Source organism: Tachypleus tridentatus, chromosome 12, assembly GCF_004210375.1.
Source record: "Tachypleus tridentatus isolate NWPU-2018 chromosome 12, ASM421037v1, whole genome shotgun sequence".
NCBI classification, from domain to species: domain Eukaryota; kingdom Metazoa; phylum Arthropoda; class Merostomata; order Xiphosura; family Limulidae; genus Tachypleus; species Tachypleus tridentatus.
Window position 1 is genome coordinate 100,668,523 of NC_134836.1, and position 24,552 is coordinate 100,693,074.

The 24,552-nt window shown below is 35.7% G+C and overlaps 1 protein-coding gene and 1 long non-coding RNA gene across 6 annotated transcripts in view; one reads left to right on the forward strand and one right to left on the reverse strand.

Annotated features, from left to right (window-relative positions):
• LOC143234161 (uncharacterized) overlaps nucleotides 1-24,552 on the reverse strand; it is a 177,507-nt gene that overhangs the window by 64,261 nt on the left and 88,694 nt on the right. For 2 of the 5 annotated variants that reach the window (XM_076471289.1, XM_076471286.1), the window contains exon 4: nucleotides 5,663-5,828. In XM_076471289.1, the coding sequence (XP_076327404.1) occupies nucleotides 5,663-5,828 (166 nt within the window). Of the gene's footprint in view, nucleotides 1-5,662; nucleotides 5,829-13,851; nucleotides 14,196-24,552 lie in introns of those variants that run through there. The other 3 variants (XM_076471288.1, XM_076471287.1, XM_076471290.1) reach the window with 3 other exon arrangements.
• LOC143235594 (uncharacterized) overlaps nucleotides 18,812-24,552 on the forward strand; it is a 29,316-nt gene continuing 23,575 nt past the window's right edge. Inside the window, exon 1 of the long non-coding RNA XR_013019335.1 lies at nucleotides 18,812-19,073. This is a non-coding gene — a long non-coding RNA (uncharacterized LOC143235594). The remainder of the gene's footprint in view (nucleotides 19,074-24,552) is intronic.

The following is a 24,552-nucleotide window of genomic DNA, read 5'->3' on the forward strand; positions in this document are numbered from 1 at the left end:
GGGATATGGTTAATACAAATACGTCTTATTCAGTCTGTAACTTTGTATGCATGTATATATGTTCAGCTAAACGCTCTCACAGTTATTGAGCTAGCAGGACCAAATTTTATAAGAAAATTAGTTATGGCCAGAAAATGACCTTATTTATATGGCGTAACTTTACTACCAAGGAGGCAGAAACGTTCTTGGGTGGTCACTCTAGCATAAGGATGTCTTAGAATAAAATTTCAGGATCACAAAACCAAAATCTGGCATCGGACTTTGTCTTTTTTTCCCCAGTGAGATCTCACAGACGACATGTCTATAATTGTGTTTTTCCCCCAGTGAGATCTCACAGACGACATGTCTGTAATTGTGTTTTTCCCCCAGTGAGATCTCACAGACGACATGTCTATAATTGTGTTTTTCCCCCAGTGAGATCTCACAGACGACATGTCTATAATTGTGTTTTTCCCCCAGTGAGATCTCACAGACGACATGTCTATAATTGTGTTTTTCCCCCAGTGAGATCTCACAGACGACATGTCTATAATTGTGTTTTTCCCCCAGTGAGATCTCACAGACGACATGTCTATAATTGTGTTTTTTTCCCCAGTGAGATCTCACAGACGACATGTCTATAATTGAGTTTTTCCCCCAGTGAGATCTCACAGACGACATGTCTATAATTGTGACCATACCCCCACTCAAAAGCTAATCGGGCCAAATCTGGTTCAGGTTTTTTGGTACCACGGGCGGGTTGTTCTAATGTTGTTGTTTTTTTCGGGTAGTTATATACGTTACTGGGGATAGCGGAGGAACGTTTTGGGTAATGGAATCTCTGGAATCATGGAAAAGACTTTGAACTCTGCAGTTCAAGCGCGGGTATTTTATGCTAGTAGAGAAAAAGAATGTTAATAATTTTAAAAGAACTTTTTACAGTATATGGCCTGGCATGGCCAGGTGGTTAAGGTGCTTGACTAGTAATTTAAAAATGCTCGCCATCTCAGACGTGGGGGCGTTATAATGTGACGGTCAATCCTACTATTCGTTCATGAGAGAGTAACCCAAGAGTTGGCGGAAGGGTGGTGATGACTAGCTGTCTTCTCTCTAGTCTCACACTGCTAAATTAGTGACAGCTAGCGCAGATAGCCCTCGTGTTGCTTTGCGCGAAATTAAAAAACAGACCTTACAGAATAGCTTATCCGCGCTCTGTCCACTATGTAGTAAGGAACTCCAAATTTTAACATGGTAAGTTCGTAAACTTACCTCTGACCTACAGCGGGGGGAATACCAGTATTTTTATACTGACAGTTGTTTGATGTACAGTTGTGTATATTTCTAACGTATATGAAACGTTTCTACAGTCCAGTTAAAAAATAAAACACATAAATATTCCACTTGTTGTTTCTTTCTTATTAACGTCTTCTAATGTAATCCTATCATTTTAAATGTATGCATAATTATAAACTAACTTCGAACAAAATACTGTAATATAACTGGAGCATTTTAAAACGTTATGCCAAGAGCAGTTTATTTTTCCATCTTCCCCCCCCTTCCATAATGAGCTTTGGTTACAAGATATATTGCGATAGATAACTATTCAATTCATAATATGTAATTTGTCAACTTGTATTTTTACGCTATATAAAATGAGTTAAAAGTTCAGGCGTTTAGGAATCTCTACTTCTGAATAATGTTTGGTCGCACAAATCCCAGATGGCAATTTAAACAATATTATTACCTATGTAATGTTTCAAGTTAAACAATATTATTACCTATGTAACGTTCCAAGTTACACAATATTATTTCTTTCATAATATTTCAACTTAAATAATATTATTATTACCTATGTAATGTTCCAAGTTAAACAACATTATTACCAATGTAATGTTCCAAGTTAAACAACATTATTACCAATGTAATGTTCCAAGTTAAACAATATTATTACCTATGTAATGTTCCAACTTAAATAATATTATTATTACCTATGTAATATTCCAATTTAAGCAATATTATTACCTATATAATATTACAGTTTTGGGCTCCACCTTTTCGTAAATGCGAGGGGGGCATATAATGGGTGAACTCTAAAATTAATTGGTGAGATTAGCTTGGGTCAAACGACATTTCAGGAAGTTAGGGGGCGATTTTCCGTCGCTTCCTTCAGGGCCCGGCATGGGCAGGTGGTTAAGGCACTCGACTAGTAATCCGAGGGTCGCGGGTTCGAGTCCCCGTCACACCAAACATGCTCGCCCTTTCAGCTGTGGGGGCGTTATAAAGTTACGGCCTATCCTACTGTTCGTTGGTAAAAGAGTAGCCCAAGAGTTGGCGGTGGGCGGTGATGACTAGTTGCCTTTCTTTTAGTTTTACACTGTTAAATTAGGGACGGCTAGCGCACACAACCCTCGTACAGCTTTGTGCGAAATTAAAAAAAACAAACAAAACAAAAAGCTTCCTTTTGCGCTGACCCACTAATTTTTTTCACCTAGTTATAATTATATTTTATGGTTTACTCAAGTAAATCCTCTTTATGTTTGGATGACTAAAATATGGACTGGTATGTATAAAAACATAAGCGTGTAGGCTTAAAAGGTTAATAATTAAGATTGTTCTTTGGTAGATTGTTTAGGCAGAGTATTCATGATAAAACTTTGTTTTTGATACTTGTATTGAAGAAGTTCTGAATAAATTGCCTTGAAATTTTTATGTCCAAATGGATATTAAAATTTAACTAAATTTTCAAATAATTTATCAGGTCATCGCATAAGTAATGTTTTTTTTTGGGGGGATTGGATAAGTTTAAATGCACATTTTTTGGATAAATGAAGTTATTTTCTGAGTAGAATAAGTTATGTGGGATGACTTGATAGTATTAAGTGTAATCCAATTCGTTACTTTACTAGTTTTTGTCATATTTTATTTAGAATTCCCAATTATCATGAAGGTGTCAAAGATGCACAGAAGGCACATATACAATTTTTACGAGTTCAGTAAGGGGAAAACTGCTACCCATGCTACGCGAAGCGTTCAAGATGTGTACAGAAATGACATTTTGAATGTGAGGAAGCGTCAAAGATGGTTCAATAAGTTTAGAACTGGTAACTGCAGTTTGAGAGATGCAGCTCCCATTGGGCACACTGTTCAGTTTGATAATGACCTGATTCTAGCAAAGTTTGAGAAGAATTTTGCTGTAACTGTTGAAGAATTAGCCCAGAAACTCAGTTCATTTCCTTCCACTGTGCATCGACATTTGCAACAACTTGGTAGAGTTTCAGAGTTGGGAAAATCGGTACCACACGAGGTGTAAGCTGATAATCTGAGAGAACTGTTAGTCATCTGCACATATCTTCACTCTGGTGAATTTCAAGCTTCGTTTATGAACCGCCTAGTGACTGGAGATGAGAAATGGGTATTCTCTCAAAATATTAAGCGCCATCAACTATGGATTAGTGCAGGAAAATCAGTTACAGCGCAGCCAAAAGTGTACCTGGACCCTAGGAAGGTTTTACTTAGTATTTGGTAGGATAAAGGTAGTGTGTTACACTTTGAGTTATTACATTAAACCAGATAATCACTGCTGAGAGATACTGTCAGCAACTGGATTGACTGAAAAAGAGAAAAGAAAAGAGATCTGCTTTGGTGAATCAGAAAGGAGTTGCTTTCCATCATGACAATGCACGTCCTCACACCGCTAGAATCGCTTCCATAATAACTGAAGAGCTTGGCTGGGAGAAACTTCCCCATCCCCTTATTCTCCTGATCTTGCTCCTTCAGATGACCATCTTTTCAAAAGCTTACAACATCATCTGAATGAAAAACAGCTTACTTCTATGGATGAGTTAAAACATAGTCTTTGTACCTTTTTTGTCTCAAATTCACCTGATTTTTGTAAGCGTGGTATTGAAAATCTTTTGAGACGTTGACAGACTGTTATTGAATGTGATGGGAAATACATAATTCATTAAAGTTGTTATTTGAGTTCTTTTTTATCTTTTCAAATATCTGTGTTACAAATGGCATTACTTATGGGATATCCTGATAGTTTAACTGTGTAAACTAGGGACTTTGTGAAATACAAATTAATAATGAAACCTAGATTTCTCCTTACCTCTATATTAAACGTTTTTGAGAATTACTTCGTACAGGTAATTTTCATTCGATAGTTAGACATGTAGTAAGTTTGTTTGTTTATATTTTGATTTCATGCAAAGCTACACGAGGGTTATCTGTGTTAGCCGTCCTCAGTTTAGCAGCGTAAGACTAGAGGGAAGACACTAGTCATCACAACCCACTGACAACTCTTAAGCTACTCTTTTATCAACGAATATCTGGAATGACCGTCACATTATAACGCCCCCATTGTTGAAAGGGTGAGTATGCTTGGTGTGACAGGGATCCGATCCCACGACCCTCAGATTACGAGTCGAGCGCCATAAAACCTGACCATGCCGGACCATGTAGTAAGCTGTTTAATTTTCTTCCAAAACGGCATTTTACTCAGTTATTAAACCATACCATCAGAAAGGGCGTGGCACGCATAATGATTTGTTCCTCGAGATGCATATCAAAAGATTTGTATTTCTAGATGTGATATCACCAAATAAGTGCGCTTTATAAAAGTGACAGTCAGTTCCATTATTTGGTTCTAAAAGTTGAACAATGATCTTGTTACGGCAGGAGCTATTGTGGTCTCTGACGTGGCTATTTAGCCCTTGTGTTCATTCAGATTGAACATTCAAGTTTTAGTCATGCTATCAGTAACTTCAGTTAAGGATCCTAGTGATTACCATGCTGAAATACGAAGGTGTGGTTACGTGGTTCTTATACCGTTACTATAATAGAAAAACAAAATCGATCTCTGAAATATTAAGCAATGGGTGGATTACAATAATAACAGTCAAACCCGACTATACAGACTGACAATAACAAATCAAGATTTGGTAGGGGGCAGCATTGACTATCTGGTGTCCCTCTAATCAATCACTTTAAAAATCAGAGAAAGTTAGCGCAGATAGCTCCTCATGTAGCTTTTCGTAAATCCTCCGCTGGGTTACACTTAGAGGTAAGTTCATAAAATCCGGGGTTTGATTCCCTTAGTGTGCGTAACGCAAATAACCTGGCTTCCTTCGCCAAAATAGCTAACAAGGAAAGAACGAACTAACTTTGAGCGAAATTCAACAAACAAACGAATTAAGCGGGCTTCGTCGAAAAATAATTATGACAGTATCATTAGCTATAGTAGTAGTAACAGTAGTTAAAATATCCCAAATGAATAACTGGAGCAACTGGAATATTCATTCACATTTCATATTTTTGAAATCAATAACAAGCTGTGGAAAAAACATAAGCAAATAAGCTACAAAAACAGTGTTCCTAAAGCGTGCATACACCATTGATAAAACAAACAATGCATTTAGGCTTAAGGGCATCTCTGTACCACACATAAACAGTCTAAAATTAAACTTAAAAAATATTGAATGTAAATATTGTGGTTGTTCTTGCCTATTTGGTCAGCATGGACTCGAGAATGATGCGGCTTATACGACTATTTGACATGCATTGGTAATTATTGACAAAACAAAACATTCTACGTTACTTACGTGTTTATTGGTACAGAAATCACAACAGCTCCAAACCTAATGGTAAATACTGAAGGATTGAAAATACAAGTGCCACTAACCTGCCCAGAATTTTGGACACACATCCATGAGATACTCGAAGCTGTCTACTGATATCACAGGGACGCACTCCCTGGTGAGCCAGTTCAACAATCCTCTGTCGGACAACGTCGGGTAAGGGACGACCGTTGACGAAAACCCCTCCGAGTTGGTTGACTCCCCCATGGCCTAGAAGGTATATGAAGACACCTTTTTTCCGTTATAATATTTCCATAGTTAGGCAAGTTCTTACAATTTCGAATAATTAATAATTAGCTAAATTACACAGTTACTCAAAGCATAATTTGTAAAATATCCAACAACAAATTGGTTGCAATCAAATATTGGTTAAACCATAAAGTTTACCGTAATCCCAAACTCATCTACGTACCTCTTTTACGTGCTATCTGTGACAGTCTATAACGTAAAAAATAAATAAAAATAAATCCGTATTCGGCTACATCGGAGACTCTAATCTCGAATGTTGACGTTGTAAGTCCGTAAACTTTCCGGGAAACATCGTTAGAACTACTCTCTTAATCTTAAAATTTATTTCGTTCTAGCGTTACTTTATACCGCGTTTTTATTATAAAGACCATCTAACCATTATATTTGAGGTATTTCTGTTCCTTACTGCTATAAGTATTTTAATGGTGAAAAACCTAATATATGACACAGCTTCCAATTGGATTCATTCAGGGTAAGAAACAAAACACGGGAAAAAAAGAGGGCGCTATATATATATATATTTAATTTCTTTAATTTCACTTTATAACGTTCATTCATTTGCAATTACACTAACGAACATGGCGCTATTTTAATATTTTTATGGCTAGGTGTACCTAATTACATAAAACAGTAACGTGACCTAGAAGGCACATACATATATTTACAGTATGTCTCAATATACACATATACTCAACCATTCCATAAATACTAGGAGATGTATTTTACTACTCAATCAATACCAGTGAATGATAGAGTCTAAACCTGTTAAATGTCTTCAGGAAACAGAAAATCTGGTAATCTGACATCGTCGGTAAACACGTAATAACCGGTTACGAGGAAACCCCTGTTGGGCGGCTTTACCTACCTATCATAGTTTTGTAGGCTTTGGCACAATCGCGTTTTACAATCATCGTTGTCGAAGTCGCCGTCACGCGTACTTTACCTGTTCACGTGTGGTATCGTGGGTTAGTTTCTCGTTATAGGCACATACACGTGACCGCTACAACCAACTCTCATTATCTAATGACAATTCAAACACACAACGCCCTTATCGTTCATGCATTGTGCATATCTGCGTAGGTTCTTTTACTCCAAACACGTTTGCACATAAGTGTATTAATATTTATATACTTGTATTACCGAAAATAAAGTGCACCGAGCATGACCTCTTTCATAAAAAAAAAACGCGTTCTGTTATAAAGTTCATGTGACCTGTATCTTAGTATGTGATCTGACAAAGATGTTTCTGATCGCCTCATATGGAACGTCGTGCATTTTAACATATTAAACGGAACAGAATTCTCTATGTATCGCATTTCGCTTCGGAAATTTTAACAGCTTTATTTAACACTGCGTTTGTTGTGATTTAATGATATAATAGCGTATTCTAGCAAGGATTAAGTTTGATATTGATAAATCAATGATTACACATCACAACTTGTATTGTAAAGCAGGATCAACTTTGTCAGATGTTCTTGGGTTAATGGCCGAAAACTCCGATGGTAGCGAGGGCACTTAACACGATGATCTACAGCAGAGACTTTTTTTTACTGTTATTCATAATTAACAGTATTTATTACTTATTATTAACAGTAATTCCACAGTTACGTAGATTATGTTACAACGAAACCCGTTGTTAGACATCTTTATTTCAATATGATTAAACTTAATATAACAAAATGGCCTATGTCTTAATGAATAAAACAGTAGAGTTTTATCTGAGAGATCTTACTTATGAGGGTTCTATTCGTGTGAAAACGAACTGCGATTTGTTTTTTTAATGTTTAGTAACCGAACAGAAGTTAGATATCAGCTAGTTGAGAAATGCTTAATATGAGAAGTAAAATTAAAATGAATCTGACGTATTAACAATAATATATTACTATTCTGTTCACTGTACTAGTCCTGACTGTCACCACTTCATCCAGGTAAGTAGTCTGACTTGTATAAACAACTATAGAATTCAGTCTTCTCTCGTGGTGTCTTTCAGTTTAACATAGCTAATAAAAGTATACGTGTTTCCAGGTTCGCTTCGTTTTAACAGTTTTGTTTTTTTCTATTTAATCATCGTCGTATGGTGTAATGTTCAAGAACTGCTCAAACAGGTTGACTGTTCATACGTTTTATGTTCTAAAGAGTGTATAGCTTTACACAGTTTTCCTAACTGTAATTAGGTGTAGCGTGGTGTATTAGCTGTATGTTGGAGAGAGCAAATATTTCTAACAAAGGTTTGTCGCTACGTAGAGTATTGATGGTGGCTATATTTTTCAGTTTGTGATTTATGTACGGGTTGGTAAGCTGTGATTTTCAGGTTGTGATGTATATACGAATTGGAACGTCGCTTACTTTCCAGTATTTAGGAATGGTTGTGGCACTATGTTTTCCAGACTCTAATGTATATGTCGTGTTTTCCGTATGTATACTGTTTGGTGTTTTACTGTGTTTGCAAAGCTGGGATGTATATACAGGTTGATGTGTGTTGTTCTTGATTTTTGGGTTGTGATATTTGTACGGGTGGGTTAAGTTGAATTTCTTTCAGTTAACTATGCATATGGTATCAAATACCATACTTTAATTATAACTGATAATAAAGTAAAAACATTACCTATACGCAACTAACTATCTATCTATGTGCATGAAATACACCAATACTACATCTGGAAGTAACTGCCCGTAATTTGTTATATTAAGCTATTTAACCGAGCATAAATTAGACGCATTGTTCAGTTCGAACAACGAACAACCTTAGATGAAAAACATTTATACTTCATCAGTAACCTAAAGATGACCTACGAAGGTCAAAACTTTGTTCTCTACTTTATTTTAATAAAACTTTTAATACTCATATCACCTGTCATGAGATACATGTCTATTTCAAGTGGGTTTCTCTTCATCACGAATGATCTGTGCAGTACCATCATTCGAGAATCTTAGAAAACCATAGTTCAACGTGTGCTACAGATTTCTATATATACATGTCGGTTGGTTGGTGTAGCATGATACACTCGGTTTTCGGTTATTTAGACAAAGTGTTGTTTTAAAATTAGTAGTGTGCCACGTAAGTGTCAAAGACAGTTACCCACTCTTGAAAACTGCAAATGTATATATATTAATACAATGTTTCAGTAACTGTTTGTTGTGAATAAGAATTTGTCATTTACGTAAACTGTATTCTCAGATACAGTGTCAGGATCAAAAAACTTCTTTAATTTGTTGGTGATCTAAAAAGCTATTTTGACTTGATAAAAGAGAGCACGTTCCACGTGAATCGGTTAGAATACAAAATATAGAATACGCCATTTAATTTTATTTTATCCTCCAAAGATTGGTTGCTTCACATTAACACATTTCGTATACACATTTCTATTTTTCGTAAGTACATTAATTTCCATAGACTCTTAAAAGAATAAAATTCTTCAATGGGAGACATGTGGTAAAAGGTACACAAACATTAAGTTGTGTGTGTAATCTTATAGCAAAGCCACATCGGGCTATCTGCTGAGCCCACCAATTGGAATCAAACCCCTGATTTTAGAGTTGTAAATCCGAAGGCATACCGCTGTACTAGCGGAGGGCAACATTAAGTTGACACACTCAATGTGCGAGTAAGGTTAATGCAAATGTTGCTACAAATTATTAGTTGACCAGTTGAAAACCTCTGGAACACGTACATTTATATGGTGTACATCGTATACGAAACAATAATTTAAGGTATTACTTTAATTGTTATTCAGTGTTATTTCATTTGTTTTCTTGTGGTAACAATAAACTTCATCGTAGTTGTATCTGTCTGTGTATTATCTGTGGTTTTAAAAAGAAAATAATAACATCCGCAAATAAAACGTAGTCCAAAAACTTTTTGAAAACTCGTAATTTGCTGCGATTTTTACTATTAAAAAGAAAAAAAATTGTAAATCAAAAACACTCAAAGTGCAATTATTCGTTCTTTTTGTTAGTGCAAAAGCTACAAATTGGTGCATCTGCAAGTTGGCCACCGAGAGAAATCGAGCTCTGAATTTTTGCGATTAAGTTTGTAAATAAACTATTACTCTAATTCGAGTGTAATCGTATAAATATATATTTTTTATGAATATTGAGGAATTATTTTAAGGTACGTCAACTGTACCAGTAAAATATATATGACGGCCAAAATAAGCGTTAAACGCTACAATAACACAAAAACTGTCATCTCGTTTATAGTGAACTTCGTTTGATTTTTATAAATACTTCATAAATATTGATGAATTATTGTAAACTACCTATCAACTGCACCAATTAAATACCTCTGACGATGAATAGAAACATTGATCACTTCAGTAACAAGTTCTGCTGTTTCTTACAGTAAAGTTCGTTCGATTTTGTGAACACTTTATACTTTTAGTGGTAAACTAGTCCTAAACGCAGCCTAAACAACTTGCGTCTTTTGGTAATTGATGCAATCACCTTAACCTTCTTACATAGATCAAAGAGATCTATGTAACTAACTCAAGTACCTTTCAATACAGGTTTTATTTTGATTGCACACTGAACTATTACAGAGAGTAAATAAGATATAATTTTATGACACATTTTAAGCCTAACTGACAATGAGACGACACCTAAGCCATGAACATTCAATATAGGTACATATAATATACACGCATTGGTAATCAAAGGAATGTTAAGGTTAAACCGAACTGTTGTCTTCTGTGTAGTCCCTGTATTATTTGAAAATATTACGTTTAAGGCGAGTTTTCTTTATATATGGAACCATAGATACAATAAACATCATAAGGTACCTGTTTCTATAGTGTGGCTTCGTTATAGCCAAAGGCGAGTCCAGTTTAAATCAATATTCTTGTGTGAATAGAATATAAATCTAAGCCAAACATGTTTGTAAATAATGATCGTATTCATTCTGAATTCAAACTACTTCGGTATAATTTGAAATAAGTTATAAAACTAACCCTATTATTTATTCCACTATACAATATCACCCTGAACATTGTTTATTGGTAACAAAAAAGAAAGACATACTAATGTATGTCTAGTAAAGTATAGTAAACCCCGTGCTCAAAACTACCCAAACAATAGTACCTCGAACAATACGGCATCTATTATTCTTAATTCAATCTATTTAATAGTCGGCTATGGCATAATTAAAGTCGAGACACGGGTAAACGGCACGCGCTTGTCATTTACCTGAGCAAGTACGTATTAGGTTATAGAAAAGAAAGACGCGTGCAGTTTATCTGTCGTATATGCAGAGCTTTTTAGCAGTAAGTCGCAGTGTGGTCATTTTACAACCATTTGACTGCAGGGGGAAGTAAGAAGAACACAAAGGGAAGATAGATATCTGCCTGGCGCTGTTATACATTATATATATAGGTCTTGTTATGTAATGAATGTGCCTTTGAGTATTAGTGTTTGTGGACAAAACATTTGTAGCTGTGTTGCTTGCGGTTGCCAGAAATCACATGGGAACGACTTGCTGTTGGGTTTGTTATTTTGATTCCGAGAGGAAGGTAAGATGCTATAGCTCTTTTTTGCTTCTAGAAAATTTCAATTCTCCTTGAAAAAATTATATAGGCAACTAAGTTTTTGTCGTTGCGGTTATATTGCACAGTTCTCTGCAATTATTTCAATGAACCTATCCATAACTGAAGTGCACTCTTTGTTAAGATAACATTGATATTAATGTTCAGTAAACTGCTCGACAACGCCAAGTTTATTGGTGAACTGGTAGTGCGAAACTCTTTACTTTAGCGTCTATTGGCCCGTCAGTATAATTAATAAAAAAAAAAACAGTTCCTATTAAATCAGTTGTTTTATATGTATAGATCTGTTGAAAAAGTTACTTTAAATTTTTGTACTAAAGTTTTAAAACCTTTCTGTCAAGCACACAGTTGTTCACTTTTTTTTGCGATTTATTTCTCGTAGCACAAAAAAAGATTCTATTTAAAGCCACGTTTGTGTGTGTGCTAATACTGCAGGCGTAATTAAAGTTCATGCAATTGAATATTCTGGCAAGAGTCCTATAGGCGTTCTACCATTCCGAATTACTGTACACTTTTGCTTTACATGATTTCGGTTGGGTGAATCGGTTACGTGATGAATGTGTTTTAGAAGGGTGTAAATCTGTCTTGGCATAGATATTCTCATTGGTCCTCTATTCTAGAGAGTTATCACAATGCAGACTGAAACTCGAGCCTCGGATGAATACTGGGAAAGAATTTGGCTGATTTACAGAATGCAAGAAATATAGAATATCGCTTACATCTAGATCCATATAAAAACCTCGTAAAATGCTGTGCATGTCTTATATATATATATAAACACACCATGTTTTCAGGGTGTTTTCTTTCATTCGTTCGTTTTATATAACTAATTTCGTGACAAACTCTGACGAAACTGGAAAATTCCAACTTTCCACGAAGGGAAAGTTAAGCCTTTTCGTACAGGGAAAAACAAAGCTATCTGTGTTACGTTAATTTGACTGAAATACATTGCTGAAAATTATTTAGCGAGAATGTTCTTAATACGGCATAATAAAACAAAAATACTGGATAAGTAATTATTGGGTTGTAGTTAAAGTGGTACTTACATATTTGCCGATGCAAATGGAGTTTGCAGTAACAGCAATAACCAGATTTACTTGTAATGCATTCGACAGAAGTTTTAGCAATAAATGGCGACCGTGTGTTAACTATAAACTATACAAATTGTGCCAGCTTTTATGTCGAGTTGATTTACCTAATGTGTGACGAAGACACTCGTCTTGCTACACACTATAAAGAAGGTGGCACTAATAAATATAAGTGTGAAAGCTATACATACACACCCACACAACGCTCTTGTGCGTGTTAACCTGTCATTAGCTGAAAGCTAGGCGGACAGTAAAGTGTTAACACAAATCTATTATACATGACCATACTCAATGACTTAGGTACACAGAGAACAAATAAAGGATCTAATGTAATGCACGCTTTAAAGAGTAAGTACTAACCCTACTCGTGTAACTATAGTACTAAATGCAGTAAAATTAATTACCTACCCATACTTACTAGTTCTTCCTAGCGTAAAATTGGCGAATCTAACATTATTTTCTAAGTCAAATTATTGAAACGTATTTTAGTATGTGGAACTCTTCGAGGCTAAAAACTAAACAAGTAGAGCGAGAATAAGAAATACGAACCTAATTTGGCCAAACGGAAGCGAACATCCAGAAGATAGTTGTAGTACGCCAAAGGAAAGAGCTCCATTTGGGAAGGTTAACTCTACTGAGCAGGATAGAGGAGGAATACGTTAAGAAATGATCGGGTTAAAAAAATAAACAAAGACAAGACTGAGAAGTGCTTCTCAGCTATAAAGATCCCTCTGAACAAAGAAGAGGGTCGGGTGATAGGTTCAAGGAATTGGGGTGTTAGAAATAAAGGTACACGTCTCGCGCGTCGTTATTTAACTAGAGACAAAATCTGGAGACGAAAGCTGTAACCTGGTTAGATAGCGGTAAGTCATCACCGGTCAACGAAGTGATGAAGTTTCTGCTCACGCGACGCGCCTCTCTATCGCTTTAATACGTGTCTGAAGGCCAGGAGGCTCAGCCTCTGTCAGTCGTCCATTTCTTGCGAATGAAAGCTCGCTCGTCATAATCGAGTTAGATGGTGAAAAGTGCACTTGTAACAGCCCAGAACGGACACAAACAGAGCGAAGCTGCAAGAAAAACTCCTGCACGTCCGCCGAACACCGGCATATCATAAGGAACGCCACTGAGAAGAAAATGTAACGGCCGTCTCACAGGAAATAGCATTTCCCTTCCATGCGCATTTCAATTCATAAAACAATTTCTACATATATATATATTTTTTTATTCTTGTTATTCTTGAAACTGAAACGCAAGGCTTTAAGAGCTACTGTCACAGCGGCGACAGGATAGCCCCACGGATTATAATGACATGTGACCTACAGTGACCCGTGGGGCTATCCAGCAAGAACAAGTACTTACTCTTACATGAATAATATTCCATCATACTGGCGTTGTAACGGTAGGCTGTCGTAAGGTCCATGGCCGGGGTCTCGTGGCGGGGCAGGCCAAGCCTTGCCACCCCAGGCACGGAAACTGTCGGAGGAAGGATGGTGAGGCCGTCAGTCGCAGTAGGTCGTACCAAAATCACGCTTATTAACACGGGAGAGAGTGAACGCTTACTTTAGAAGACGTAGTTAAAAGATAATATTATGAACACTAACTTTGGGTTTAGAAAAGGAGTAGCTCAGATGTCGACCATGCCACAAGCCCCGCCGATAATTCTGCCACACACACACGGGCGGTCATAATTGAACCTAACTAATAGAATCGGACCAATCCGAGCACGCGCCACGACATGCAGTTTGAAAAAGTCAATCGTGGAGTCATTTGGTCACAAGGGAAACGTTGCGCGTTGCTGATTGCAAGCTTGAAATCATGTGATTCGTGACGCCAACCGAGAGCATTTCTGTTGTGGCGAGGTCGGGAACAAGTACTCGTTCACCGATTCATTGGTTCAACATCATCAGGACTGAAAATTTTTCTCTCACCTTCTGCATCCGAGAAACATTTAACTTACGCAGAAATATGAAGCGCTAATGTAGCTAAAGTACATAACTTTACGTAATGATCCGTTTACAAGTTTATAGTCACAAATGATCAACGAAGTGCAACTTATTTCGAAAGTTAAAAAAAAAAAAAGAAATTTGATGGCGCTTTTATCAGCTGATATCCGTGAAAACAGACTTTATCATAGTTCACAATAATATACATTTTACAAAATAAGATGGAAGTCAAATCCATTTAACTTGAGTCACTGGCCTGTAATAATGTAACCATTACTGTTATAAGCAATTGTGTGTAATCTCACCAGTGATAGTATAGATTGGACGACAATAAAGGTCTTCGATTTTAAATCATTAAATTCATTCAGAGAACGAGGCTTAAGAAAACAGTTGTAATTACGAATGTTACAGTAACAAGTGAAATTTGTTATGACAACAATTTGTGTAATTATCTTATTGTAGTTTGTTGTGACGAATCGTACTTTGTTTTTTTATTTTCAAACATAATAATAGTTTTCATATTTGAATTTAGATTATTGTGGCTACTGTTTGATTATGTTTACATTACAATAACACGCCACTATTGTATGTTATGTGATTGCTGTTAAATTATGTTTACATTGCATGAATACGCCAGTATTGTATGTTATGTGATTGCTGATAAGTTATGTTTACATTGCATGAATACGCCAGTATTGTATGTTATGTGATTGCTGATAAGTTATGTTTACATTACAAGAATACGCCACTATTGTATGTTATGTGACTACTGTTTGATTATGTTTACATTACAATAACACGCCACTATTGTATGCTATGTGATTACTGTTAAATTATGTTTACGTTACATGAATACGCCAGTATTGTATGTTATGTGATTGCTGTTATGTTATGTTTACATTAAAATAACACGCCACTATTGTATGTTATGTGATTGCTGTTAAATTATGTTTACATTGCATGAATACGCCAGTATTGTGTTATGTGATTGCTGTTAAATTATGTTTATATTACAATAACACGCCACTGTTGTATGTTATGTGCTTGCTGTTAAATTGTGTTTACATTACAATAACACGCCACTATTGTATGTTATGTGATTACTGTTAAATTATGTTTACATTACAAGAATATGCCGCCATTGTATGTTATGTGATTACTGTTAGATTAATTTTATGTAATTTATAATACATAGATAAGGATTTCGTGATTTATTTTCTTTAACATACAATTATACATACATACACAACACTTCAATCAACTAAATGTGTTGAAGAGTTAATCGTGTGAAGGAAACTTAATATATGTTTGGTCTATTTCTACTACAAGATGCAACACGAAGATTATCACCAAAACCAGTATCTGAAAATGACACTCCTTCTTAAATGTTTCCAACAACACAAAGAAAAGAAAAACGTGGACTGTGTTATAATACTTTCGAAAAATGATCCAGAACGTTGATTGGTACCTGATTATAATCGATTAAGTTCTTTATTGTACAAGCCTGGTGAGTAGGACATTTCAGTAGTAATCTGAGGATCACAGGTTCAAATCAATTTCCTTGTTCGCCCTTTCAGCCGTTGGGTCTTCATAACTTCACGACCAATCCTACTATTTGTTAATAAAAGAGCAGCATGATTGAATAGCACACTTCCCTCTGATTAATCTCTTTAATATTAGGCGTTAGCACAGATAGCTGTCAAGTTACGTTGCGCGAAATTTAAAAAAAACAAATAACTTTATCTTTTTTCTTTTTATAGCATTTGTCACAGCTTTGTGGATGCTGTTTGTTTGGTCATTGTCCACTACTCTTCCCTTTTCTGCATCATAGCTACATTTACACCACATTTTCTCATGTCCTCTCTCAGTAAGTCCATCCTTGGTCTTTCACCTTTTTCCTTCCACTGTCATATTTATCTCTCTTTCTAAAAAACCCAAGCTTTTTTAAGACGAGTTCCTCTCATCTTCGCTTGTAATCAGTACTGTTTAGTTTGTTTTGAATTTCACCAAAGCTACACGAGGGCTATCTGTGTAATCCATCCCTAATTTAGCAATGTAAGACTAGAGGGAAGGCAGCTAATCATCACCACCAACCACCAACTCTTGGGCTACTTTTTTATCAACGAATAGTGGAATTGAACGAACATTATAACGCCCTCACGGCTGAAAGAGGGAGCATGTTTGGTGTGATGGGGATTAGGAAGGATGAATGTGTTTGCCTCACTAGAAGAAAGTGTAATGAAATGTATTAGCAATAACTATTGAAGAACACATCATAGCTTGGGTGTTTACATTTTGTTTGATGGTGAAGATTTTAAACTTGAGATTCGATAAAAATTCAAACATCGGTTTAACTGTGTTTCTACTAATTTTCTATAAATATATATTTGATTTTCTGTATTTTTGCATGTGTTTCTGTTTTTGTTTTTTTTTCAGATCAGACTGCTAATATAATGGAATACTTTTCTTCATACGCTTAAAATACAAAACCAAAATAAATTGATTCTATCTTCGAAAAAAACAACATATTTTACATTTATCGAATAAAAAATTATAAAATATGTGGTTGCATCTTATATTTTTAAATAGGAATTTCTCCTGTTCAGATGGTTGGATTATTCGTTAGGTTTCACCTTGAAGCTAATTTTTTCACAGTTCTTTTTTTTTTTATGTTGGATTTTTAACAAATTTAAATTTGATCACAATGTTCCAGACATCTAATCGTTAAAACATGGACGGGCGCATCTTGAGTGCCTTAAACTTTCACTGGTAAGTTCCTGGATTTCGACTCTTGCTTCCACGAACTTGTATCCAACTATTGTGAGCCCAGTGCCTGTTTCCTTCTTGACTGGCAACTTAAAACATCATCAGTTTTCCAATTCGCCAAGCATTACGAGAACGAATCAACGGTGCCAACACGGCTTTGACGCAAACAATAAGAAAACAAAACTCAATTCTTTAGATAACTTTTTCTTTTTTGGGAGAATTCGTAGTTTCTCTTCCGTAACAGCACCCACACCCTGAGGTGTTAGCTCGGAGATTGTGTGCACACAGAGCGCACGGGACTCGGACACGCATGCCCTGCCGCTCGCAGCTGGAAGCATTACACGGCCCAACGGCCCGTGACTCCACAGTAGTACCTCTGAGCCTTCGTCAATACAGCAAAGTGTTGGGAATTTTGCTGTCATTCTTTTTGGACTTAGCTCTTTATCACTACAGTTTTTGCGCTGCTAATCCACGGTTACATTTATTTTCACAAAATAGTTTAGATTTACTTTAGGGACAGAATCTATTACCTGCCTTGTTTTTTTTCTCCAAACCTTGATTGATATATAAATAAAATAAAATAATATATTTTGTGTGTGTGTGTGTTTTTTATAGCAACGCCACATTGGACTATCTGCTGAGTCCATCAAGAATATATTTTGTACCAAGGCATATTGTTCAAAATTGCAAATATGTTACACACGAAAATACCAAATTGTTTAAAATTTTCTATATGTTACAGGTGAAAATACTAAAATTATTTATTGAGTATATCAAGTAAGGAAAGTTTCAATATGTTTACACTTTGTGGTTAAATTTTCACACTATGCGAATGCAAAACGGTTATTCAGTTTCTTTAAAATGTTTATTTTTTAAGTTTAAAACATTTAAAAAGCTACAGATCTCACTAAACCTTTCAAGTGTAACAATACGAAGATCATTCTAGACATTTAGCCAACATTATGATATTTATAGAACATTTTCGACAGTTATCTATATACATGTTCGTGTATCTATTTATTATAACATTTTAGTTCAATAACTGGCAACTATTGAAGCTACTTCAAATTTTAATTCCGTTGGTAGGTCAACTGAAATTACAAAAAAAAATCACAAGTTGATTGAAGCAGATAGCATTTGCTGCATGTTATTTAATAAGCCTAAAATTGCAGCCTTTGTTATACATAAAATGGTTTTAGAGGCTTCATATATTGCTTCACTCATACACAAACCTTTGAATATAGCTACTATTAACTCAGAAAATTTATCATTCTGCCTACGCTTTTTTTTTTTCTATTTGGCAGCATTTTAGGATATTTTGATTATGAAAGAGTTGTGTTGAGTTGATGAGTTATTTACCATGACAAGTCTAATTACAGGAAGAGGAAATATGTACCACAAGCTCCAGGAGAGAAGAAATGGATTCTTAGAGGTGCTTCATTAATGTATTTGGACTAATGTTTAAACGGAAGAATGGCACAGTTTTTTTAAAGCAAATCCTAGAAGTGATGAATGTAGGCTTAAGAACTCGGCGTGACGACGCACTGCTGAGATAAGGCTCTTTCAACCCACATACCGTTTCGACTTTGTTAGAGTTTGGGAAATGCCGCGACAGTGTCGGTTGAGTCAATGGGCTCTGTCGTACTCCTCATAATTAGCCAGTATTTGAGCGAACTGCAATTACTTACACTTAGACTGTCTACTATAAATGTGGTAATATTTGCTCTATCTGATGAACTTTTACATTAGAAAGAGGTATGTGCATAAGTTGACATTAAGTGCACCTCTGAAATCTTACGTATTTAGGTCAACTTTTTCAGAGATATTTTGTGGAAAGCTGAGCATTTTGCAGACTGTTTAACAAAATTCAGAGTAAGTACCATTTAGTCGTAAAATACGTAAGAAGTACAGAAAAGAGTGAATTTAAATCATATATAGACTTATTTCAGATACAAGGTTATTAAAATTGATGTGACACTATAAAATGGGATTTACGCTGGAAGCCAGAAGATAATTTCTGTAAATTTCAATACCTGGAAATACGAGCAGGGTTGATGATTATTATTTTATAAGATATTTAGATAAATAAGAAGAAAACTTGACGGACTCGTTGAAAATATTTATTTTTAAATTCGTGCAACGCTACAGAAGAGATAACCGTTAACCGTCCCACATTTAGCAATGGAAGACTAAAGAGAAGGCGGCTAGTCATCACCACCCACCGCTAACTTTTAGGCTACTCTTTTACCAACGAATAGTGGGATTGAGCGTCACATTATAATACCCCTACATCTGGCCATCGTTGAAAATGTAAGTTTCTATTATAACAGTATTTCAAAAAGCATATGTCACCAAGTTTTCTAAACTCCGAATGTTTCTAGGTTGACTAATTCTATGCACCTAGTGTACTTCCTGTCCCACATTGGTACAGCGGTAAGTCTACGGATTTACAACGCTAATATTAGGGGCTCGATTCCCCTCGGTGGACTCAGCAGATAGCCAGATGTTGCTTCGCTATAAGAACACACACTTGTGCACTTCATGACCTCTTACGGCAACAAGTTAAACTCAAGTGGCTATCGTGGCTCTAAGTTTTCAAAAACCTCGAGTAACAAAACTCTCTAAAGGCTTTGACGGCCACAAGACTGATTTATAAAGACCGACTGAATTGTAATGAATGGCTCTGTTGAAGCGATTGAAAAGTGAAAACAGCTGAAGGGGTGGTTTATTAATAAGAGTATCTTGAAGATTGAAATAGAGTTTTATCAGTACAGCTACAACGGTAAATGTGATAAGCCAGTCTTTTGAATTTATTCCATAGGTTTAGGCAAACTGTAAAGTTTTCCTAGGTATTAGAAATATTCTTTTCCTTGACTTTTAGACTTGATTAGATGGTCCCTCGCTACCTTCTGTTTAATGTTCAAAGCGTAGCTAGAAGGAGAAAAACCCTATGTTAGTGAATAACAGGAGTTTGGCTATAAATCAAATACAACCGCATACTTGTGACTATGGAGAACCCTTACTAAGGTAGGACAAGGGATACTTTAAGGGATTGGCAAACGTTTCTCATTAAGGCAAGGGAGGAAATGGCATTGAAAGCTTGTTGTGCCATTGTCCTATTGTCACCTTTACCTATGTCACACTTAAGCGCTTTGTGTAAGCGACATACGGCCTGACGACCCGTTGCGCAGCACTTCATCTATCCTTTAAACCGTGTTGTCTGATACTCTATTCACAACGAGCTGGATGCTCACTCGCAAAACAGATCGGACCGCTCAGTACTGGGAGAAGGCGCGACAAATCTTTTTGTGTGACGTCGGATCCCCATTGCTTGTAGCTGACCATTTGATTGGGTTTAAAATACTTCAAAATAGAGTCAAAATGTGTAGAGGCACTAAATGGGCCAACAAAGAATCATCCTAGATGTAGGGTTCTCCTTCTCTGCATACAATGACTTTACATCCGCCGGAGTTGCCGGAACACAATACTTGGCCACTTTCAGTCACTTGAACTCAGTTTTGAATTGTACAATTCAAATCAACTTAATAATGGAAAAATATCTTGTTATATGAAATACCAAGTTTATAAATTGACAGTTTGTATACAGAAAAACAACAACAACACAGTTTCATTAAGAAAAAGAAAATAAGGGACAGAAGCTGAAATGAGACTTAAAATTAAAAATCAAGAAAAAAATGAAATTAAGTGTAAATATTTTGAAGAAAACTGAAAATAAATGTATATATAAAAAGGTGTTTATAAACAGGAGGATCTGGTTTGGTTTATTTTAAATTTCGTGCAAAGCTGCACGAGGGCTATATGTTCTCGCCGTCCCTAATTTAGCAGCGTAAGACTAGGCAACTAGTCATCAATAAATACCCAGTGCAAACTCTTGGGCTACTCTTTTATCAACAAATAGTAGGATTGACCATCACATATAACGCCCACACGGCTGAAACGGCGAGCATGTTTGGCGTGACAGGGATTCGAACCCACGACCCTCCAAACAGGAGAGAGATATTATATGCATATATATAATATCGTAAGCAGAAATTTTGTTAATTTTATCAAATACACGCTTGTAAAATATGTTTATTTATGCTCAAGGCTACACACTATGATATTAAAGACATGTACAACGCAGTATTTTAACTGAGATTTTAGCACAATAAATTTTTAAGTTTGCAGTTGAGTCACTTGGTTGGATTAAATAAGTCGTATACGTTACATTACAAACTATTTTGAAGCTTCACCACGTCGTTGCAGCTCGTGTCGCTGAGTCTGATTGTATTCTATGTGACCTCCATGCTTCTTGACAATAGCGTTGCAAAGCAGTTTCTATTTTTAAAAAATCTCAGTCGTAAGAATACCATATCCAAAACACGTTGTTTCCTCCTGCTTATTCTTCATTATCTATACTGTAAACGAAGACCGTGGTTCCTAGCGTCTAATTCAATAGTTAATCAAGTAGAAGCCCAAAAGCACTGCGTCTGGCAACTTGATCGGTATTGTCAGAAATAGAATGAGTGTCAGAATCTTTCCTTCTCCAGCTGCTCAAGGTACGTCATGGTTGCATAAATATGTCATGGAAGCATCTTGAACACACGTGACCTTTGCTATCTAGGACACGTAAATGCCTTTGCTAGTGAATTTCGCGTTGACTTCTACCTGTTTACAAGGCTCTACAGTTTGCCAATCACTGCTGGGGTACAGTTTATCGGAGGTCTCTTTCTGGAAGGTCCTGGTGCTTCAAGTTGATCTATATTACTTTTTTTTTCTGGTGATATTAAATGTCATAGATATCTCCGTCTTGAATATTATAAACTTCTAACTTTTAATGCATGCATGTATGAATATTTCGTGTCGAAAGAAACTGTTGCATACTATTTTCAAAACTAATCAGTTTGTGGTGGTATCACACTACCTTGCAAATGCATTACAATTTCTAAGTGTAGTTCTGATACATTCTGTTCCACCGGGGCATATTCAAACTAGTTTTAATGTAACGTACTCAATTATATGTAATAAATTATTTTCAAATCGGTCATGATACCATGGAAATGGTATTAGATATTGATATTGTACATGACCTCGATAAAAAAACTTATGCTTAATGTTTGTTTTGGGGAGAATCAAGGCTCATACACTCTGGTCAAAAATGTTTCTTCAGAAGGATTAAAGGTTAAGAGGTTATGGTTGAAACGCCTGTATCAGTCTCGTAAATAAAGCTTCTATCAATTGTAGACATTGTATTGCGTGAGCAGTATCTTAATTACCACTTTCTTAACTCATAATTCTAGTTAAGTACATTTCTGATAAGAAAATGTTTGTGATGTTTAAAATGCATTTTGTTCATATTATTTTGAGTAATTTAACATATGTTCCTTACATTGATACAATTCGCTCGTAACTCAGATAGAAATAGGCTTTTTCATACAGACCTAAACCTTGTTTGAAAAAAGTTGTTTTGGAAAATTGACAAACACAGTTAAGATCGTTAAAAAAAGGTGAAATTCCAGATAGTCCTAGAGCTCTTGAATATAACTGGTCGTCACGTCAGCGTAACCTTTGGTTATATCGTAGAAGAACTGATAAACTTTGTAAAAATAACCAAACGTTTCTGCCAAATTTCGTATCTATAATTCAATTAGTAATAATAATAAAAATTATTAAAACCTTTATATAGTACTGTATAAAATTATTAGGACAAAGTAAAAAATATATATATTTCAGGCTGCTTTCAAAGAACAATGGAAGGTAACTCACAGGTGAGATGTCAAAATGTTATTAATCTTCATATTTAGTACAACAGGAACTCAGTGGAAGTGTTCGAGTTCAGTAAATAATTAATATTTTCTGAACCCCCCCTTTTGTTTTAATAACTGTAGACAGTCTTTCAGGCATTGTTGCAAAATATTTAATCAAAGTGTATTTTGGGATTTTACTGTAAATATCTGTAACACACTCACATAAAGTTTCTTTGGAAATATCTTTATTTTTTGTTAAGTTTTTGATCTAATAAATCCAAGATCTGCTCAGTTGAGTTGAGATCGGGGCTCTATGGGGGCGCCACTGCCTCATTTGAATGACTCAGCAATTTCTTTCTAAGCTAAGTAATTTCTGCATAGGTCAGATGAATGTTTGGGGTCATTACCTTCTTGGTACTAGAATCCTTTACCAACAATACGTAACCACTGAATTGATTTCTTTTATCATATACCAGTACCATATGCTACCTCCGTGCATGGGGTACCGTGACAGTTATTTCGGACACTACATTGGATCAGCATGTTCATTCACGCCTTATGATATGCACTTGGTACAATTATATGGAAATTCTAAAAAATGATAAGTTTTCTTACCCTGTCTCATTCAACTGTCAATACGGACCAGTTAAGTGTTAAAACTTACTTTATGTAATAGCACGGAAGAATTAGCATCATAAAATGGAAAGAATGACAAAACTGTTTTCTGCCATAAAATTTTTGCATGTAGAACCTTAAGCGAATTCAAGGAATGTTGAAACGCGAAATTTTTTACGTAACAAAAGAAAGTGCGGAAAGACATTTGACACCGAATGGAGAAATATTATAAAAAGTAAACTGTTTGTGAGTCGACTTTTACAAGAAAATAGGGTATAAACAATTTGGTAGACAATCTGATGAAAAGTACAGTGATGTTCACGAGTTCTTGGATGAAAACAGTTAAGATCTTCAGTTAAATAAAACAAGGGTGAAAACTGGTAGAATACAGAAGAAGAGACTTCTGCATAATTAGGACCCACAGAGTGCTGGCCGACTTTAGACTCCATGCAAAGACCTATGCCATGTATCATGGCAATCGCATCTCTGTCGCACCAAACATGCTCCTCTTTTCAGCCGTGGGGGCGTTATAATGTTACGGTCAATCCCACTATTCGCTGGTAAAAAAGTAGCCTAAGAGTTGGCGGTGGGTGGTGATGACTAGCTGCCTTTCCTCTAGTCTTACATTGCTAAATTAGGGACGGCTAGCGCGAAATATAAAAACAAACAAACAAGGAAAATGGCAGGGTTTGAAAATGTATTTAATTGTTTTTGATAAGGCCTTTTCGGCTTGGAACTCTTACAGTTATATCTCTTACAATTCTGTAATGCTGCCCTTGCATCTTTCAGTTGAACTTTCATTCTCATGCAACTAAAACTATCAGTTACCGTCTGTAACTAGTTGTGGTGATGAAGTTTTTTCTAATGAAACAAAACAATAAAAGCAGTTTACTGAAACAGTCTAATTAAGAGGAATGATGAGGAACACTTGTTTTATTAAGTAGGTATTCCAGTCCCCACAGTGACAGCACACCTTTCAAAACAGCTTA